Source organism: Macrotis lagotis, chromosome 1 (genome assembly GCF_037893015.1).
Source record: "Macrotis lagotis isolate mMagLag1 chromosome 1, bilby.v1.9.chrom.fasta, whole genome shotgun sequence".
NCBI classification, from domain to species: domain Eukaryota; kingdom Metazoa; phylum Chordata; class Mammalia; order Peramelemorphia; family Peramelidae; genus Macrotis; species Macrotis lagotis.
In genome coordinates, this window is record NC_133658.1 from 520,209,568 (window position 1) to 520,230,976 (window position 21,409).

At 34.5% G+C, this 21,409-nt stretch overlaps 1 protein-coding gene across 1 annotated transcript in view; it reads right to left on the reverse strand.

The window, feature by feature from the left end:
* Nucleotides 1-2,640: 2,640 nt before the first annotated feature.
* The window catches only part of LANCL3 (LanC like family member 3), a 129,452-nt gene continuing 110,683 nt past the window's right edge, over nt 2,641-21,409 (reverse strand). Inside the window, exon 5 of the mRNA XM_074214198.1 lies at nt 2,641-10,414. Coding sequence (XP_074070299.1) covers nt 10,255-10,414 — 160 coding nt within the window. The 3' untranslated portion in view covers nt 2,641-10,254. The remainder of the gene's footprint in view (nt 10,415-21,409) is intronic.

The following is a 21,409-nucleotide window of genomic DNA, read 5'->3' on the forward strand; positions in this document are numbered from 1 at the left end:
CTCTTAAAATTACTTGTGTTATTTTCTATGTCTTCTATTTACTTACCTATATACCTATTGTGTCTCTTCAACGGCACGTAAGCTCCTTGAGGGAACACATTCATTCTTGTCTTCACCATGTATATAGAGATAGGGACTGGACCTGTGATAGGATACTCTTCAGTAAGGAAAACTTCCTCCACCAATCCAGGTTAGTAATGTCTGTGCAACTAACTGTATTAGAGGATTTCTCCAAGCATAAAGAAGTTAAATGATTGTGTTAGCTGAATAGAATGGCAGGTATAAGTCAGACTTTAAAAGGAAGATGCCTCCAATTTATTAACACACACAGTTTTCATATTTAAGGTTAGTCTTTATTTTAAGGCTAAGGATCATCACAGGTTTTATATTAACAAGGTGGCTGTTTGTACATGTGGGTGTTTCACTGATAAGCCAACATAACACTGCTTTAAATACTATAAACTCCAATTTCTATTGGGTTATTATTTACAGTAGAAAACTAGTATAGAAAACACATAGGAAATATCACAGTGTTTTAGAACATTTTAATAGCAGATCGTGAAACAGGAAGGTGCATTTTCTACAAAAGCAGAATTAACCTTGATTCTAAAGAGACTATATATCCTACTTTGACTGGGAGCAAACATTATAATTAGAAGGGAAATAATATTAGGCTGTAGCTCTCACTTTTTCTGTGAACAATCAATACAAGAACTTAGGATGTGATTAGCATTTTTGAAGTTCATTCTTTCAGCCATGCACATCAGATAACTGTGCCCTTGAACTTGTCTATCATTATACCTTTGTATGTTATTTTGTCCTAGGTTCCACAAATGTTCATTTTTTTCCTCTGCCAGCCATCTCTATTAAATTTCACATACAATTCATTGCATTTTTCTGACAGGAAAGGACTGTGAAAACGCTGTTTTATGTTAGGTCTGGACGACAGACCTCTATATGATCTTTTTTGTTAAAAAGAAGTTGAAATATCAAGAAGTTGAAATATTTTGTAACTTTTCAGCATACTTGAGACTATTTTCTGTACTATAAAGTGATTTTAATTCAGTAACTTGTGGAATATATTAAAGAATCTGGCAAAGCATTTTTTGTGTTTGGGACTAATGTGTATTTTTGAATGTATCCCAAAGTACCTAGAAATAATTTGTTAAGGTGCTTTCAAGATAGCCCAGGGTCTTTTGCTTCTACAAAAAGGCATTTGTGGAAAAAGTATCTGCCATTTTGCCTTGCAAAAAAGTAATTGAAAATTTGAATTATATGAAGCAGAACTAGTGTTGGATTTAGTACTCTAATAGGATGCCTTTAATGTATTAGGATGGTTTTAAAGTGGCATTTGACTTATTTAAATCCCCACTGATTATTTCTGCAGTTATTTATGTATATGTATATATCTGTATATATAGGTAAATATACACTTTATTAAATATTGTAATTTTTGGCTTGTGTTCTAATACAAATATACTAAAAGGGATGTCATTTTATCAGAAATACTATTGTTGCTGTTGTTAATCATGTGTATAGTCACATTAATAGTAATTCTCAGATTTGACTAGGTATGTTAGTAAGACTAATTATAAATTATTCCTTTATGGTCACATGGTAATTAATTAACTGACTCAGTGTGCTACTACTATTACATATGACATATTCATAGATTGTCAAGGTAATAAAAACCTTGTTTCTATAATTACCATTAGTTCTGTAAAAATATCTGTGCAAGAAAGCAAATTCTGTGCTATTCTTTTAGAAATTTTCCATTCCTATCACTGATTAAGATGTAGCATTGCCATAGAAGCCCTGAGTATTTCTGGCATATGGCTTTTGGATATAATTCGATTTTAAAATATCCATTTTCTGGGTTTTTGTCAATGTAGGTTTGTTACAAGCAACCCAAAATTGTATAACAGTAACTTACCAATTCTTCATATTGGTAATATTACCTGAGGACATTTTCTCTACCCATTCTAATTTGCAGTTAGGTATAATTTGTAGATAATGGAGATCTTCCCCATTCATCTATTTAAGCAGAAGTCCATCAGATATTCAAATATGGAGAGTGTTGCCTTTTTTTTTTAAAGAATATCATGGTAGAGGTCTCTATTAGATTGATCCTAGAGCTAATTTTTGCCTTTGGTGTCACAATTTTACTTCTGTGAGGGTTTGTATAAAAATGAAATTAAATTGAAGAAGAGCACAGAGTTGCTTACAGCTTGTTGCTACCTTTAGAAGACATCTGTAACACAAAAAGCTAAAAGGTTCTCCCCCTCCCAGAAAATAGAGAGAGATCTGGTCATTTAAACAAATCTACTCTGAGGAATTACTATTCTCCTAATCAAGTGCATTAATCACTGACAAATGGAGGTTGTCTTAGGACCTTAAAAGACATACCTAACTTGAGGCAGTGCTACAGCCCCTGTTAAGACCAAATTATAACAATAGTAATTAACTGATGATTGCCAACAGGCATAAGTAGAATACAGTTTCTTTAGACTAATGCCTATTACATTTTCTAATTCATATAATATATATATATATATATACACACATAATGACAATGTACAGAAATAAGCACTATAAGTTAACATCACAGATGATATATATATATATATATCTATATTTATGTACATAAATATAGATATATATAGCAAAACATCAGCCACAGCTGTATTTCTCTACTAGATTTCCTATATGCCTCACGTTCACATCATTACACATTAAGATGTTTCACATTTAAATGTCTCTAAGAAATTGTCTTCCTATCCCTATATGATTCAGTCATGTATATAAAACTGGAAATTGTCAGGTCTCAAACAAACAAAAAAATATAAAAGAGTTTCTAGTTTGAGAGTAACAAGAAATGGTTCTTCAGCTTCTGAGAAAATTGAGGGGGTACAAGAGAATTCAATTCCTTTCTTTTGGTAATCCTTTTGGGATATCAGGAGCAGCTTCTATGATACCTTTCCCAGCAAAACTATTGCTGTGAAAATTGACAGTCACTTTGTGGGAAATTGCAAAAAGGAGAAAAAAAGAGGGGGGAGGGAAATGAATAGAGATTTGAATTCAAGTATTTTATTACAACATTCAGCAGAAACCCAACTTGTGTTCCAAAATGTTCTAGGACTATAACATAATTCACAGTGATGCCTTTAACACCACAAGATAAAACCTTCTATTTTAAAGGAAAAGGAATTCAACATCCTCTCTAGTGATCTAGAAAAAATATAAAAATGAGGTGCCATATTTTCCTTATTAATAAAGGAAGAGGAAGATATTATGCCAAAAATGTAGCATCTCAAAAGTATTTGACATATAGCTGAAAAGTCAAAACTGATGCTACAAACTAAGAAGGACTTTAACTGACAATTTTCAACATAGCTCTATTCTGTTCCTCTGGGGCAGTTTCTTCTTCTACCTGAGGAAACATTACTGGAGTAGATCTATTCTTACTTCATTGAAATGGTTAATCATATTTCTTCAGAAAATGTCTTGCAAAGGAGTCTAACAAATACAAGGACTTCAGAATCAGTTATTAACTGACTTTGGGCAAAATCACTTAACCTCTCTGTGACTCAGTTTCTTCAGCTGTAAAATATGAGTGGTAATATCTGCCCTATTTTCATGCCAGAGTTGTTATGACCAAATCTGCTAATGGATATGAAAATGTCCTATAAACTGTCAAGGGTCAAAGAAACATAAACTCTAATGATTTTTTTATTATTCTTCAAAGAGATAGGTTGATATATGGCAAGGATTAAAATGTTTAATTTAAAATATTTTTTAAATAACTATTTTTAGAACTATATATTAATGTAAGATGCCAAATTTTCTTTATGGAGGAAATGAGCAGGCAAGTTTTATTCTTTCATTTTCATGAATTCAGTCCTGAGCAGGGTTAGTCATGTTTGAACATAAGACCTAATAGGGGAAGGGAATAAGCATTTATTAAATGTCTATTATTGTGCTAAGAGCTTTTATAAATATCATCTCATTTGATCTTCATAACAATTGTAAAGGTAGGCGAGGAAAATGAAGCAGAGTTAAGTGTCTTGAACAGGGCCACACAGCTGGCATCTGAGACTGGATTTGAACTCTGGTCTTCCTGTCTCCAGTCCTAGTACTCTTGTCAGTTATGCTATCTAGTTGACACAGCAAAGTTAGGTTTTTTTTAATGTATGGTGACTCTTAAAGTCTGTCTCTGTCCAATTTTTTTATTTCATTGGTTATTATTCAGTCATATCTGACTCTTCATGACCCCATTATGGGGTTTTCTTGGCAAAGATACATTTTATCCTCCAAGATCATTTAATAGATGAGGAAATGTGAAAAATTGACAGTCACTTTGAGGCAAACAGGGTTAAGTGACTTGCCCACGGTCACATAGCTAGTAAGTATCTTCCTGACCTGGCCGGGGGGGCACTCTATCCACTGCATCACTTTGCTGATCCAAGGGAATGTAAAACTATTCAGTTTGGGGGAGCACTATATGGCTACTATAGGACCAATGTGCAGTGATTTATGAGCTTCATTCCTGCTCTAACATCTCAAATTCTTTTCAAACAGCTGAGGCAAAAATCATTAAATAGAAGTGATTCTATAGACCAACACCTCATACCCTATACCAAGATAAGATCCAAATGGATACAGGATTTAGACATAAAAAACAATTATTATAAGCAAACTAGAAGATCAAGGAGTAGTTTACCTGTCAGATCTATGGAAAAGAAAACAGTTTATGACCAAGGAAGAGATGGGATCATTCAAAACAAACTAGATAATTTTGACTACATTAAATTAAAAAGCTTTTGCACAGACAAAACCACTGTAACCAAGATCAAAATAAATATAGTAAATTGGGAAACAATTTTTGCAACTAATATTTATAACAAAGGGTTCATTTCTAAAATATACAGAGAACTGAGTCAAATTTTCAAAAAATCAAGCCATTCCCAAATTGACAAATGGCCAAAGGATATGCAAAGGAAATTTACAGCTGAGGAAATCAAAGCAATCCATAGTCATATGAAAAATTGTTCCAAATCATTACTTATTAGAGAAACGTAAATTAAAGCATCTCTGAGATACCACCTCACACCTCTCAGATTGGTCAATATGATCAGAAAGGACAATGATCAATGTTGGAAGGGATTTGGGGAAATCTGGGACACTAATCCATTGTTGGTGGAGCTGTGAACTCATACAACCTTTCTGGAGAGCAATTTGGGATTAGGGCCAAAGGGCAACAAAAATGTGCATACCCTTTGATCCAGCAATGCCACTACTGGGTCTATACCCTGAAGAGATGATAAAAAAGGGTAAAAAAAATCACTTGTACAAAAATATTCGTAGCAGCCCTGTTTGTGGTGGCAAAAATTGGAAATTATGTGAATGTCCTTCAGTTAGGGAATGGCTTAACAAACTAGTATTTGTATGTCATGGAACACTATTGTTCTATTAGAAATCAAGAGGGATGGGAATTCAGGAAAGCCTGGAAAGATTTGCATGAACTGATGCTGAGTGAGATAAGCAGAACCAGAAAAACATTGTGCACCCTAACAGCAACATGATCAACCCTGATGGACTTGCTCATCCCTTCAGTGCAACAACCAGGGACAGTTTTGAGCTATCTGCAATGGAGAATACCATCTGTATTCAAAGAAAGAATTATGAACTTTGAACAAAGACCAAAGACTATTACCATCAAATTAGGAAAAAAAGCATATTATTATGTAATTTTACAATCTCATACTTTATTTTTCTTCCTTAAGGATATGATTTCTCTGTCATCACATTCAACTGTGATCAATGTATAACATGGAATCAATGTAAACACTAACACAATGCCTTCTGTGGGGGGGGAAGCAAGAATGGGGGGAAATTGTAAAACTCAAAATAAAATCTTTCTTAAAAAAATAAAAATGGGGGCAGCTAGGTGGTACAGTGGATAGAGCACCAGCCCTGGAGTCAGGAGTACCTGAGTTCAAATCCGACCTTAGACACTTAATAATTACCTAGCTGTGTGGCCTTGGGCAAGCCACTTAACCTCATTGCCTAGCAACCTCGCCCCAAAAAACAAAAATAAAAATAAATAAAAATTTAAAAATAGTAAAAATATGTGGCTCTAAAGAGAGAATAATATCATTCAACCTACAGAAAACTGACTAACCAGGAATGATAATGATTCATATTGAATATGAGAACTAAAGATTTCAAGAGAAGCAAAAAAACCAATAACATAACCCCCTGTACGCAAGGTACTAGGAAGAAAATGACCAAAAGAATGAAAATCCTCCTTATCCTCAAGGTGTTTGTATTCTATTGGAAAAGAACTACTTAACTACAAAAGCTATCCATTGCAGAAAGAAGGAAGTACACAAATGAAATTATTGCTGCAATTAAATATGGTCAGGAAGCATGAATATATATTTTACATACATATGTGTATGTACATATGTATATTCACTGTCAATTCTAACTTCAATTCTAACAACTGAAAAAGTACTAGATTTCTTTAATCAGACAATGAGAGCTTTCCCTATTTTCAAAAACTATGAGGAAAGTCAAAATTAATTTCATCATTCCACTGGAGAAACTAACTCCCCAACTATTCAAGGTATCCTCTACTTTTTTAGTAATGGTTTTTATATTAATTTTTTTAAGTGTCCTGCTTCATTCTGGCTCTAATTTTTCAAATTCTTTGCAAACAAATGAGGAAAAATCATCAAATATAAATAAGTAAATACCTAAAAGGAACACCTGGAGCCCCTGTCATATAAAGTGGGTTTCTCTTGACTGCAAGCCATGATTTTTCCAATGGTTCCTTTCCCTCTCTCTATTTTTCTAGTTCTTTATCCATTTAAAACTTACTCATTTGGATCAGGTATCCAAGTTGAAGCAGAGAGCTGAATAGGAAGTTCATTATTTAGGAGTAATATAGACATACAATTGGATGACCAGTCCAGGTCTCCACATAGGGACATATCAAAGGGTTTGATTACATGTCAGACAACTCTGCAGCCAAACTCAACGAATAAGTGTTTGGCTATCCCCTTTCGCTGGCACAGAGGGAAAAGGGATAGCATTGTTCAGTACAATGTCTTGCTTAATAAATGCTTGTAGAAATGAATGGAATTGAATGACACTACAGAATTGGTGTATTGTCTTCTGGAAGGTTCTGGTGCAGACTGAATCCTTTGCTCCCAGAGAAACAAATATTTGCATTTTAACAGATCTTCATCTATGCAGTAATGATTTCCACCTAATGTAAATATTCTCTATGAGGGTAAGGAAATGTATATATAATTTGCATGAACAGAAAGCAAAGGTAAAAAGGTTATGATGGTGGGCATGGTTGGTGTGGGAAGAGAGATCTCATAATACTTTTGGATATTTGTAAATACACAATAATACAATAACACAAATACACAATAAATACTATAACATAAATGAAAAGGACACTAAAAAAAACCAACGCTGAAAAAATGCAATGATTCCTTTTGACCTATGAGATCAGATAATGAAATACACCCTCCTAGCTGAGAGGTAAAGGGCCCCATGTGAAGAATACTGTATATCCTATCAGCCATCATCAATCATCACTCTATTAATTGTTTTTGCTCAACTGTTTAACTGGGGGCAGGGGGGGAGCACGGCTTTGATATAAAGACAAAAGACATCTATTTCTTAGGAAAAGAGCATGATACATTGGAAAGACTCCTAATTCTGGAGTCAGATGACATAGATTTGAATCCCATCTCTCATACTTACTACCTGTATGATTTCAGTCAAGACAATTAACCTTCTGGACCTTAGTTTTGTCATCTTTAAAATGAGGAATAGGGACTGCATGACCTTGCAGGTTTCTTCTAGTACTAAATCTATGGTCCTAAACTCAGTCTAACCTATTAGCTGTGGACGAATGATTGTATAAATGACTTTCTTTCACATGTTATACCTTATGAGCTCCTTTTGCCCTGTTTCAATGTCTTATTGGCATATTCCTTTAATGCTATAACACTGAATCTAAACTTAACAGGCTCTCAATTATAAATGTCTACCATATTGAATTTTGAAAATAAAAATGTGTTTTGAGTTTTCTCACTACCCTATTGTAGAAAATCAATCACCACAAAAGTATTCAGATAAACAGAAAAAGGAAAAGAATGATTCAATGGCAACAATACTGTAAAGACAAATAGCTCTGAAGGATCTAAAATTTCTGATCAATACAATGACCAACTATAATTCTAAGAGACCCACAATGAAGAATCACTAGTCACTCCTCAACAGAGAGATGGTGAATTTAGGGTGCAAAATGAGATAGTTATTGGACATAGCCAATATAAGAAAGTTTTTTGCTTTATTATGATTATTTGGTACAAGAGATTTTCATTATTTTTTCAGCTAATGCCAAAGAGAAGTGGAAGAAGAGAAAATAGATTTTGGTTGATTAAAAAAATAATAAAGTACATGGGCTCATCCAAAATCCTTTAAGTGCCATACAGCAACTTTTTTGTTTTTGTTTTGCAACTAAGTTTATACTAGAATTGGTAAAGATTTTTATCCATTCACAGCAGGATTTAAATTTCTCTGACAGTTTGTGTTTATAGCTCTGGAGCAATTCACATATTGAATAAAAGCCTGGGGAGAGGAATGAAACAGTGTAAACTATTAATTTTACTGAGTGCAATGTTTTACCCAGGTTCACCACATGAAGTCCCTTTTGGTCTCTACCAGTCAACAACAATATGGTTCTGTGGTTGATTATCCTAGTATTGAAGTGGATGTTTAACCAATAGTTTTAAAATTCAACTAATACCCTAAAAGACATTATGTACTTAAAAATATTATTAAAAAAATGTCCCTATACCTCATGACTGAAATTGATCTATATCATTGCTTCCAGAATCCTTCTCTTTCAAAGTCCACCTCAGATGCCACGTTATTCCTGATTCTATGAGCTAGAAATGATCCCTGCCTTTTCTAATCTCTCACTTCATCCTGAACAACATCTTTAATGTACTTACTGATAATTTAATTTGTATTTTAGGTATTGTGTATAGACTCCATTCCCTGTACCAGATGTAAACTTCTGAGGACAGAGTCTGAGATTTTTCTTTTTTATCCTTTAATACTAACACCTTGCACAGAGAAGAAGCTACACAAATATTTGTTGAATTAAAATTCAATTACTAGACAATACTGTTAACACATCAGAACAAAGAAAAGTACTTAATAGCAACACTTGCTACATTGGCTAAGCTAAAGCATTTTATGTGCATTTCTATTATTTTAATGAAAAAGAAAGGTATCAGAGAAAGATACACTATGAGGTTGGAGGATATTTAATATCTCTGGGTTTAGAATTAATTGTGAAATCATTTCTTCAAAGTGCCCAAGGCAATGGGAAAATGTGGGCTCTGGCCAAACATATCTGTTCAGCAAAAATAACATTTCCAAAAGTATAGATCACAAGTCTTAAAACAAGAAGATTTTGTCTTAGTTAGAAAGCTTTATCCCTTTTTTAAACTTTTCAGTTCTAGAAGTCTTTGATTGCCTTTGTTTTTGGATTTAAAAGTGGGGAGTGCCTACATCTGTTTAGTTCTCTTTCCACTCTCCAGGGCATTAATATTTTTTAGATTTTCATTTTTTATATTCATTTGTTTTTCTATGCTACCAACTGAAAGATAATTCATGTTTCTTTCTCTTTCCCTCACTTCAGGTATCATGTTTGTTTATTCCTTAAAATAGAGAAACTTCTAAGCTTTTAAGAAATGCAATTAAAACAAAACAAAACAAACAAGCAAAAAACCTAAAACATTTCATCAGAAATCCATTTGGGGCAGCTAGATGGTGCTGTGGATAGAACACTGCCTTGGAGTCAGGAGGATCTGAGCTCAAATCCAGACTCAAACCCTCAAACACTTAATAATTACTTAGTTGTGTGACCTTTGGGCAAGTCACTTAACCCCATTGCCTTGCAAAACCAAAAAAAAAGTTGGAAAAAAAAAAGAAATGCAATTTAAAAAAAGATGCAGATTTCCTTCTAGTATCTAGTCTAGTATTTTTACCATCACTAGACCCCCCAACATTCCTCTCTCCCCCGAGTCCAATCCCCAGCAATGTTAAGGCTAGTGGTAGTGACACCGCTGAATCTGGCATATGTATAAATTGCCTTCCTTGTATGCTAAAGGAAAATCACAGATGCCTTTGCATGACCTCATTGGTGATTGTCGTCTTCTAAACAAAGACACTGAAAAGAGGGAATTCTGCCTGGCCAGGCTGCAGCAGATCAATCAGGAAGCACACTGTCCCGGAGAAACCTTCATACAGACTGTAGATACTCTCCAGGACCCGGGACCCTGCTTTAAATTCTTCTGTAAACAAGAACTCTGCAAACCTGAGAGAGAGAGAAAGAAAATAAGAGAACATCAAGAGTTTGCCAATGAGAATTTCCACATTATAAATCGGCCTGGCTTGTAGAAAATCCAATGAATTTCAAGTTTGATCATTTCGAAGGATTTGGCCCAAAACCTTTGTTTTCACTTAGAAAAAAATGGAGTTAGAATTGGATCATTTCAAAGGATTTGGCCCAAAACCTTTGTTTTCACTTAGAAAAAAATGGAGTTAGATTTGGACAAATAAAAGTACTAAACTATAGAAGTGCTTCTGTGAATATAGTGTTGAACCCGGAATCTGAAAGACTTGAATTCATCTCTAGCTTCAGACACTTAGTTTTGCAACCCTGGGTGAGTCACCTAACATTCCCCAACCCCTATAATCTGGGAATAATAATAACATTTACCTCTTGGGATTAGCATATCAAATGAGTTATTTGTTTTTGCAAGGCAAAGCAGTTAAGTTAGTTGCCCAAGGTCACACAGCAAAGTAATTATTAAGTGTCTGAGGTTGAATTTGTACTCAGGTCCTCCTAACTCCAGGGTTGGTGCTCTATCCACTGTGCCACCTAGCTGCCCCCAAATGAGATATTTGTAAAGCACTCTGCTAATCTGAAAGTGTAATATAAATGTTGTCAGCTATTATTATTATTATAATAGGAAAAGAGAATCAGGGAATAAAGTACTATGAGGTTGAAGGGAACTTAACTTTTCTGGGTTTAAACTTAATCTTCAAAGTGAAAACAATGGTATAAATACAGGCTCTAGATAAACATTTATTCTATAAAAATAACAAATGTTAGTAAGTATCTGACATAAGTCTTTGGACAACCAATATTTTGCTTATCTGTGAAGATATTTGCAAACTTGTTGATGATGATGACACTATGCTTTCTGATCAAGAGATTCCACTGCTAGACATATACCCTAAGGAGATCATTGATTAAAAAAAAAAAGTTCTATATACACCAGAATATTTATAGTAGCAATTTTTTGTTAGCAAGAAATAGAAACAAAATAGATAGATGCCTATTGTTTGAGGAAATGGCTAAAACAAATAGATATGTTAATATTTTGGAATCTTACAAACATTAATACATATAATATTGTAAATACAAAGAACAACATTTTCCTTTTCCTCAAAATTATATTTGTCTTGAGGAAGGAAAAGGATGCAAGGCAACATAGAAACAAAACAATCAACAATATTTTATTTTTTAAAAAATTTCAGCTCATATAATCAGATTGTAGATTTAAAGGCAAAAGGGACCTCAGAGATCATCAAGTCCAATTCCTTTATTTTACTTTTTGGGAAACTGAAGCCCAGAGAATTGATTTACCCAAAGTCACTCAGGGAATTAGTAGAAGACCTAGGATATGAATCTAGGTCCTATGTCTTGAAATCCAACACTTACTCCACTACAGAGTAATTAAATAAATATTGATGTTTTCTACCAAACTATCATTTTGTCAAGAAAATCCAATTATTTTAGTGTTCTCAAAGAAAGACAATTTGACTTTCCATGAGAACTCTTCCCCCCCTCATTGAATCAAAAAGGAAAAAAAAAAAAAAAGAAAAATGAAAAGAAAATCAATAGCCATAGTTTTGTTCTCCCCAAATGGAAATAAATAAATATTATGTTTCTTTAAAATGAATATGTCACATTCTTTTGGGGATAGTTTCACTGACCTTGATTTCCTTTGTATTTGACAGAAAATCTCTGTTATAAGAAAATGTTCCAGATTGTACCATAGGTTCTAGTCTTTAACAAATGGGGATGCATGTCTTTTAAAAGAAGGCAAGTATGTAGCTACCTATGTAACTTACCGAATTTTGTTTTTGTTCAGTTACTTCAGTCATATCTAACTCTTTGTAATTCCATTTGTGATTTTCCTGGCAAGGATGATTTGCCATTTTCTTTTCCATTTCTTTTACAGATGAGAAAACTGAGGCATATAAGGTTAAATGATTTACTTAAGATATTTAGCTAGTAAGCATATGAGGCTGCATTTGAACTCAGATGTTTCTTACTCCAGGGCCAGCACTCTGTCCACTAGCCAACCTTTATGGTATCCAACACCAACATCAAAGTCAGACAGAATGAATTCTGATTTTTTTAAACAAAAAAACCAAATAGTATGAAAATGTTTCATGATAGAGACATAATCATAAACAATTAATTCAGTAATTATTTTTTTTTGTTCATTGCCTGGACCACTTTGCTCTCTATAAAAAAGAAAAGGAAAAAAAGGAAATCGGTGTATTGGATGCTAAGATATGGGAATTCTTTTCCATTTAAACAACAATTGTTCAAATGTCATGTTTAAGAACTTCATAAGGGTTATATAAGATTCATTAGCTGTTTTGCCTTGTTGAAGCATTTGGTTTCCATGAAAGCTACTTAAAGTAAATAGGCAAGACCTTTCCAGTAATTTCAGAAGATAAAAATGGGATTCTATTTGAATTCATTTTATATCATTTGTTTATAATTTTGCATGTGCCACAATATGTAAATGCTTTAGCTGAATTTTTGAGTTTCATAATAATGCTTTGTATTTAATGGGAAGAATTTTCATTCAAGAAGAATAAAAGAAAAAGATCATAGATAATTTTCCCTTGATATCTTTGACAGTCTTGAGAAGCACAGATATAACAAATGTTAAGCAGTACTTCCATTTTCCTGATGAAGAACAAAAGCACAGAAAAAGGGCTCGGGAAATGGTGCCAGCACAAAAATCCATGATGTTCAGACCATTATTTAAACCATTTAATCCATTAGGCAAATATATTTTATGTATCAGATAATACTGTATGAAGGTACAGCATTTCTTGGTCTATTCTGTCTCAGGGGGAAAAGGGGGGGCTTCCTCATTTGCAAGGCTAATTCCCATCTCTGTGGACTTGACAATGCTCTCCTCTTCCATTTTTATAAGTGCTTTGCACTATGAATTATTCTCCTCTCTGGCATTTTCAATTCCTCCCCTTCTATTGACTCCTTTCCCTCTGTTTACAGCTCAGTGCCGACCAAATATACATGTAAAAGACCAGATTTTATAAAGACCTGGGGCAAACAATGTTCTTGACCCATGGTCTTGGTCTAGTCCTGTCTCTTTTCCCCTTTCACACATTTACATGGGAAAGTAAAAGTATTTAGAATTAAGATAGCACTGGACAGCTCTAACCTATGATTTCCGCCCCAGCCCCCCTTATTTTTTTATCTTGGTTAATACAGCAACTAAATAGATATTGACTGAGAGCAGTTAGCAATGGAAAAGTTAAAAAAGGGGAAATAAAAAGACTTTCTAACTCTAAGCCAGACCTTAGCTGGTGACTAGTAAAAAGATTTCAATAGGGACAGGTAGGCGGTGCAGTGGATAGAGCATTGGTCCTAGGGTCGGGAGGACCTGAGTTCAAATCTTGCCTCAGACACTAATGCTTACTTAGCTGTGTGTGATCTTGGGCAGGTCACTTAACTTGCCTTGCCAAAAAGAAAAAAAAAATTTCAATAGGGCAACTAAGTAGCAAAGTGGCTAGAAGGCTGAGTCTCAAGGCAAGAAGACTCATCAACTTCAAAAATTTACTAGCTATATAACCTCTGTCTGCCTTAATATCCTCATCTATAACATGTGAAAATATTAGCAATTACCTTCCAGGGTAGTTGTGAGGATGAAATGAGATAATATTTGAAAAGAGTTTTTCAAACCTTAAAAATACTATATAAAGTCAGGTATTATTGTTACAAAGTTGCAATTAAGGTGGCCCAGAGAATAGAATTTTGGATCTGGAATGAGGAAGATTTGAGTTCAAATTTGACCTCAAAGACTTATTAATTATGTGACCCTGAACTGTATGACACAAAGAGTTGAACATAACTGAAAATGACTAAAGAGTTAATACTATAATGCATATATAGAAATATATATAGAAATCTAGCAGATTACATATGTGCAAATGTTTACATGTATATATCCAGAAGGGGAGCTTTGTCCTGTTCTTAACTTATAGATTACTTATTAACTATTACTTATTTAAAATATAATTATTAACTAATTATTGTTATCAATGATTGAGAATAAGGAGAAAGTAAATAAATGAGACAAAATAGTATCACTTTTGTGCTGCTCCGACCTATTTTTACCTTGTTGGATAAAAGAATCTAGAGCTTAAATCCAGAGAAGAAAGACGGGTGGTATGGTTCATGGACAAAATTGAGGACAGGGAAACTCAAGTTTAGATTACTTTACTGTATTTCCAATTCTGATCTCTGTGCTATTTTCTCAGCTAAAAAACAGATAAAGCAAAAGAAATAATGCCGCTTAGTGCCATGATTCTGACAGTATGAAATGTGAAATGAAAGGATTTTAAATCTTGGGTAACTGTAACGTGAGGGAGAAATTTTGGTGAGAATGTAAAATACATGAAAATGATAGAATTCATAGTCGTAATAGACAATGAAAATGATGAATGCACGGAAAGACTAATGTGAACTGATATTGAGTAAAATAGGTAGGGCCAGGAAAACATCATACACCATACAAGGACTATAATGATATAAATGGAAAAAATAACAACAGCAACAAAACAACCCTAACTGAATGCTACAAAATTACTTTTATCCAATTTGACCCCAAAGAAAAGATATGAGAAGACACCTTCCTCCTATTCCTTGCAGAACTAGGGATCCAAGGGAATGAAGCATGACATGTCATCAGATTTATTAATTTTTTATTAGTTTTGTTGAATTATTTTCCCCTTTCTTTTTTATTTTTTAAAATTCCTTATTATAAGAAAGGAATGACTTTGGGAGAGAAGGGAAGAAGAATTAGAATGGTAGTTATAAAAAAAACCCAAAAAGGTTTTAATAAATAATGTTAGACATATTTATAAAAATATATGCTAAAATATATATAAAACATTTTTAAAAAATAAACACAAGATAGTATCAGTTTCACTACTCTCAGATAGTTTAAAAAAACAAAAGTTTTGTCTGTGATCTAGAGGGCATATAACAAAACAAACTATTGTGAAAGCATTGTAAACATGTTTGGATTCAGTCACTAAGGTATATGTTTTCTTGGTTGTCAAAAGGAAGCTTAGTCTCAATTTAGAAGTTTCCTTTTTTCATTTTTTTGATATATTTTCAAGAAATGATTATGATGTGGGAGAAAAAGTATTATAATACATTTTTGATGGTCTTCTCTTTTCTTATATTAAAATTTAAATTATTTTTATCAATATATTTATCAATACATTTTGTTTTCTTTATCACATGATTCTCTGCCTGTGCTCTACCTAGTAATTCATCCCTTGTAACAAATATTTAGCAAGAAAAAATAGCAGGCAAATTAGCCAATATGTGATAATCTGAAAATATAGGCAGCATTCACTTCATAGGTATTCATTTCAATAATAAAGAGGCGGCACATTTTTCCAGTTCTTGGGGTCAGGTATATACACTGTAATCACACAGAATTTCATTTTGTTTTGTATATTTGTGAGTGTGTGTGTCTGCGTGTTGTTTTAGATCATTGTGTATATAGTAAAATTCTTTTAAAAGTTATTTTCCCAAAAACTAGGGGAATAGGTAGAGGTGGAAAATGAACAAACAGCAAGTTGTGCTTTTATGCACCATTAAAGCATTTGAATAGAGTGAGAGTTGATAGAATTAATAAAGAAATAGAAGGGTTTTGTTATTGCTATTATTGATGATTCTTAATTAGCACCTGGGAAAGATGTCTGGCATGACCACAGGGCAGCTGTTAGTGTGGACCAAAGGACAAAAATCTGACTGCAGCCAGGGGAAGCTTTCCTGACAGTGTCTTCAAGGATATTAGGTATTAAATGAGTATGAAATAGAGCTAATTGGTCTTCCGGCCAAGATGGCGGAGAGAAGACAGGCACAGTTCTAAAGTCTCCTGATCTCTTCCCCATCTATCACAAGAAACAAACCTCTTAAAAGAATACCGCACCAGGAAACCCAGAAAGAAAAGCCAAGAGAGGAAAATCTACCTCAGGATTTGTCTCCTGCAGGAGCCTTGGCTGAGTACCAGCAGGTGAGTCAGGGCTCCAAGGGAAGATCAGCCTGGGATCAGCCAGATTAACAGCTGAATTGGAACCGTGAGTCTGAGAGCCCAAGAGCCAGACCTGCTGGATCAGCGATGGGGCTATACAAGGGGAGCTTGGGTCCACGGGGAAACAGAGGCGCTGGTGTTGGTGCTGTCACCCTGAAGCTTGGGGAAGGGGATGCGGGGAGAGGTCTGGTGCAGGAGAGCTTTGGACACCATCGCTGAGCTCCTCAGGTCTGAGAAACTCTGAGCCCACGCCTCCATTGCACAGAGGCCTCCTCCCAAACAAATGCAAACTACTTCTGCCTCAGGTCCAGGTGTGTGAGCAGAAGAACCAGCCCAGCTGAGGAATGACCTCAGGCCAGGGTAAAGCCCAGCATTGATTGAAGGCAAAATAATTCAATAGCTCCAATTCCTCTCCCCACGCAAAGGGAGAAGGCCTGTCAACCAAGGTCACAGACACTCCAGGAAGGACAACCAGCACCTCCTACTGGCCAGCCAGAGAAACTGCACTCAATAAAGCCTTCAGCGATCCCAAGCCCAGGTGAACCAGCCCCCCTCCCCCAACTCAAGGTCTTAGCATAATGAAGAAGGATCAGCGGAAAGGTGGATCCACAGAAAAATTCCTGGAAGGGAAAGACCCCCAATTCAGAGAGACCTGGAACATCTGAGGAGAATACAATCTGGTCTCCAGCACAGAAAGACTTCCTTGAAGAAATAAGGAAGGAGCTTAAAAATTTGGGAAGAGACAATTAATACCTTGCAATAAGAAAACAAAACCTTAGAAAGTACAATTGGACAAACACAAAAGGAGAATAAATCAGATCCTCAAATGAGCAAATACAAACAGAAATTAATTCTATCAAAACCTCAATTGGTCAAATGGAAAGCTCTTTCAAAACTAGAATTGACCAATTGGAAAAGGAGTTGCAAAAGGTTAATGAAGAAAACTCCTCCCCACAAAAAAGAACGGAGTCTACAGAAACTAATGACTCCATGAGACAGTAAGAGTCAGTTAAACAAAACCAAAAAGTAGAAAAAATAGAAGCAAATGTAAAATACCTCATCAACAAAACCACTGACCTTGAAAATAGAAAGAGGAGGGGCCACCTGAAAATTATAGGACTTCCTGAAAACATTGAAGAGAAAAAAAGGCCTGGAATTAATATTACAGGATCTAGTGATGGAAAACTGCCCTAATATCATGGAATCGGAGGTCAAAGTAGTTATTGAAAGATTACATCGATCCCCACCAGAAAAAGATCCTAAAAATGAAAACACCAAGGAATGTTGTGGCCAAACTGCAGAACTATCAGATAAAAGAGAAAATCCTGCAAGCAGCCAGAAAGAAGCAATTTAAATATCAAGGAGCCACAGTAAGGATCACGCAGGACCTGGCTGCATCAAATTTAAGGGATCGAAGGGCCTAGAACGAGATATTTCGAAGAGCATGGGAGCTTGGAATGCAGCCAAGAATCTACTTTCCTGCAAAGCTGAGCATTCTCTTCCAGGGAAAAAGATGGACATTTAATGAAATGGAAGAATTCCAAAAATTTCTGATGAAAAGACCAGAGCTAAACAGAAAATTTGGATATCAAACAGGAGGTTCAAGAGACACATGAAAAGGTGAAAAAAAGGGAGGGGGGTAAAAGGAAAAAAATGCAATCCAGTATGTTGAAACTGGCTATATTCCAGCATGGGGGGGAGAGGAAGAGAATCTCATAAATCCTGAGAAGTGTAACTCTAACAGAGAGAATACACCTAGCCAGAAACGATGGATATTCGTGACCTATCCATGAGACTGCTATCTAATGGGATGTAACTGGCTTTAACCCCACTTGGGAGAAAGACTCTAATAACTCTCAGGAATTTTGACTCTATCCAATAGAATATACTGAACTAAAAGGGACAGACACTCATAATTTTCTATGACCTAGATAGAATGATCTAAAAAAATACATTACCTCCCTAAAAATGGGGACAGGAAAGAGACAGGAGGAGGGAGGGGATTGAATGGGACAAATCTCATTACACTAAGAGGTACAAAAAAACCTATGGTAATAGAGGGGAAGAAGGGAGCAGAGGAGAAACACCTGAATCTTCTTCTCAGCAGACTTGGCTTAAAGTCAACCTACATATACTCAGTTAACTTATAAAACAACTAACTTTTCAAATATTAAAAGGGGAAAAGGGGAGGGGGCACAGAGAAAAGGAAAGGGAGTGGAGGAAATAAGGGGAAATAACAAAAGGAAGGGAAGGGAAAAAGGAAAAAGGGAAAGGGGAAAGAAAGGGGAGGGTGTGATATAGGAGGGCAAACATACTGAAGGGGGTGGTATTCAAAAACAAAATACTGGGGAATATGGATAAAAGGGGGGGAAAGGGAAAAAATACAAACAGAGGGAAGATAGCACAGAGGGCAATAAAGAATTAGCAATCATAACCTTGAATGTGAATGGGATGAACTCTCCCTTAAAACATAAGCAAATAGCAGAGTAGATTAAAAACCAGAATCCTACAATATGCTGCTTACAAGGAACTCATTTGAAGCAGAGAGATACATATAGAGTAAAGGTAAAAGGTTGGAGCAAAATATATTTTGCTTCAGGTGAAGTAAAAAAAGCAGGGGTAGCAATCCTTATCTCAGACAAAGCAGCAGCAAAAATAGACAGTGTTAAAAGAGATAAGGAAGGAAACTTTATCCTCCTAAAAGGTACCATAGACAATAAAGTCATTTCAATATTGAATGTATATGCACCCAGTGGGACAGCACCCAAATTCTTAGAGGACAAGCTGAAAAAATTACAGGAAGACATAGACAGCAAAACTCTACTAGTAGGAGACCACAACCTCCTGCTATCAGATATAAATAAATCAAATCATAAAACAAACAAGAAAGAAATTAGGGAGGTAAATAGATTGTTTAGAAAAATTAGATGTGGTAGACTTATGGAGGAAACTGAATGGGAATAGAAAGGAATATCCCTTTTTCTCTGCAGTACATGGAACTTATACAAAAATTGACCATGTACTAGGACATAAAAGCCTAATGATCAACTGCAGAAAGGCAGAAATAGTGAATACATCTTTCTCAGATCACAATGCAATAAAAGTCATATGCAATACTGGGCCAAGGAGATATAGACCCAGAGCAAATTGGGAACTGAATAACCTCATTTTAAAAAAATGAGTGGGCCAAAAAACAAATTATAGAAAGAATTAACCATTTTATCCTAGATAATGATAATAATGAAACAACATACCAAAACCTATGGGATTCGTTCAAAGCAACTCTCAGGGGATATATTATAGTTCTAAATGCTTATATGAATAAATTGGACAAAGAAGAAATCAATGAACTAAACATGCAACTAAAAAAATTAGAGAAAGAACAAATCAAAAATCCCCAACCAAATACCAAATTAGAAATTTTAAAAATTAACGGAGAAATTAATAAAATCAAAAGCAAAAAAACTATTGAATTAATAAATAAAACCAAAAGTTGGTATTATGAAAACCCAATAAAATTGATATACCTCTGGACAATTTGATTAAAAAAAGAAAGAAGAAAACTAAATTGCTAGTATTATAAATGAAAAAGGTGAACTCACCACCAATGAGGAGGAAATTAAAGTAATAATTCAAAATTATTTTGCCCAACTCTATGCCAATAAATTTGATAATCTAAGTGAAATGGATGAATATTTACAAAAATATAAGTTGCCCAGGTTAAATGAAGAAGAGATTAAATACCTAAACAACCCTATCTCAGAAAAAGAAATTCAACAAGCCATTATTGAACTCCCTAAAAAAAATCTCCAGGGCCTGGTGGATTCACAAGTGAATTCTACCAAACATTTAAGGAACAATTGGTTCCAATCCTATATAAACTCTTTGGAAAAATAGGGAAAGATGGAACTCTGCCTAACTCTTTCTATGAAACCAATATAGTACTGTTACCTATACCGGGAAGAGTTAAAACAGAGAACGAAAATTATAGACCTATTTCCCTGATGAATATAGATGCAAAAATCCTAAATAAAATCTTAGCAAAATGACTACAACAAGTCATCACTAGGATAATACATTATGATCAAGTAGGATTTATTCCAGGAATGCAGGGTTGGTTCAATATTAGGAAAACTGTTAGTATACTCAATTATATCAATAACAAACCTATCAGAAATCATATGATCATATCAATAGATGCTGAAAAAGCTTTTGACAAAATACAGCATCCATCCCTATTAAAAACACTAGAGAGTGTAGGAATAAATGAATTGTTCCTTAAAATAATTAGCAGTATCTATCTGAAACCATCAACAAGCATTATATTCAATGGGGAGAGGCTAGAGGCATTACCAATAAGATCAGGGGTGAAACAAGGGTGCCCATTATCACCACTACTATTCAATATTGTATTAGAAATGTTAGCATCAGCAATTAGAGAAGAAAAAGAAATTGAAGGAATTAGAATTGGGAAGGAAGAGACAACACTCTCACTTCGCAGATGACATGATGGTCTACCTAGAGAATCCCAAGAAATCACCAAAAAACTACTGGAAACAATTAACAATTTTAACAAAGTTGCAGGTTATAAAATAAACCCCCATAAATCCTCAACTTTTCTATATATGTCTAGCAAGAAACAGCAGGAAGAGCTATAAACAGAAATCCCATTCAAAGTAACCTCAGACAGTGTAAAATATTTGGGAGTCTATTTGCCAAGACAGACTCAGCATCTTTTTGAAAACAATTATAAAACACTTCTCACAAAAATTAAATCAGATTTAAATAACTGGGCAAATACCAACTGCTCATGGATAGGGAGAGCTAATATAATAAAACTGACAATTCTACCAAAACTAAACAATCTGTTTAGTGCCATACCAATCAAAATTCCAAAAAATTACTTGAATGAGTTAGAAAAAATT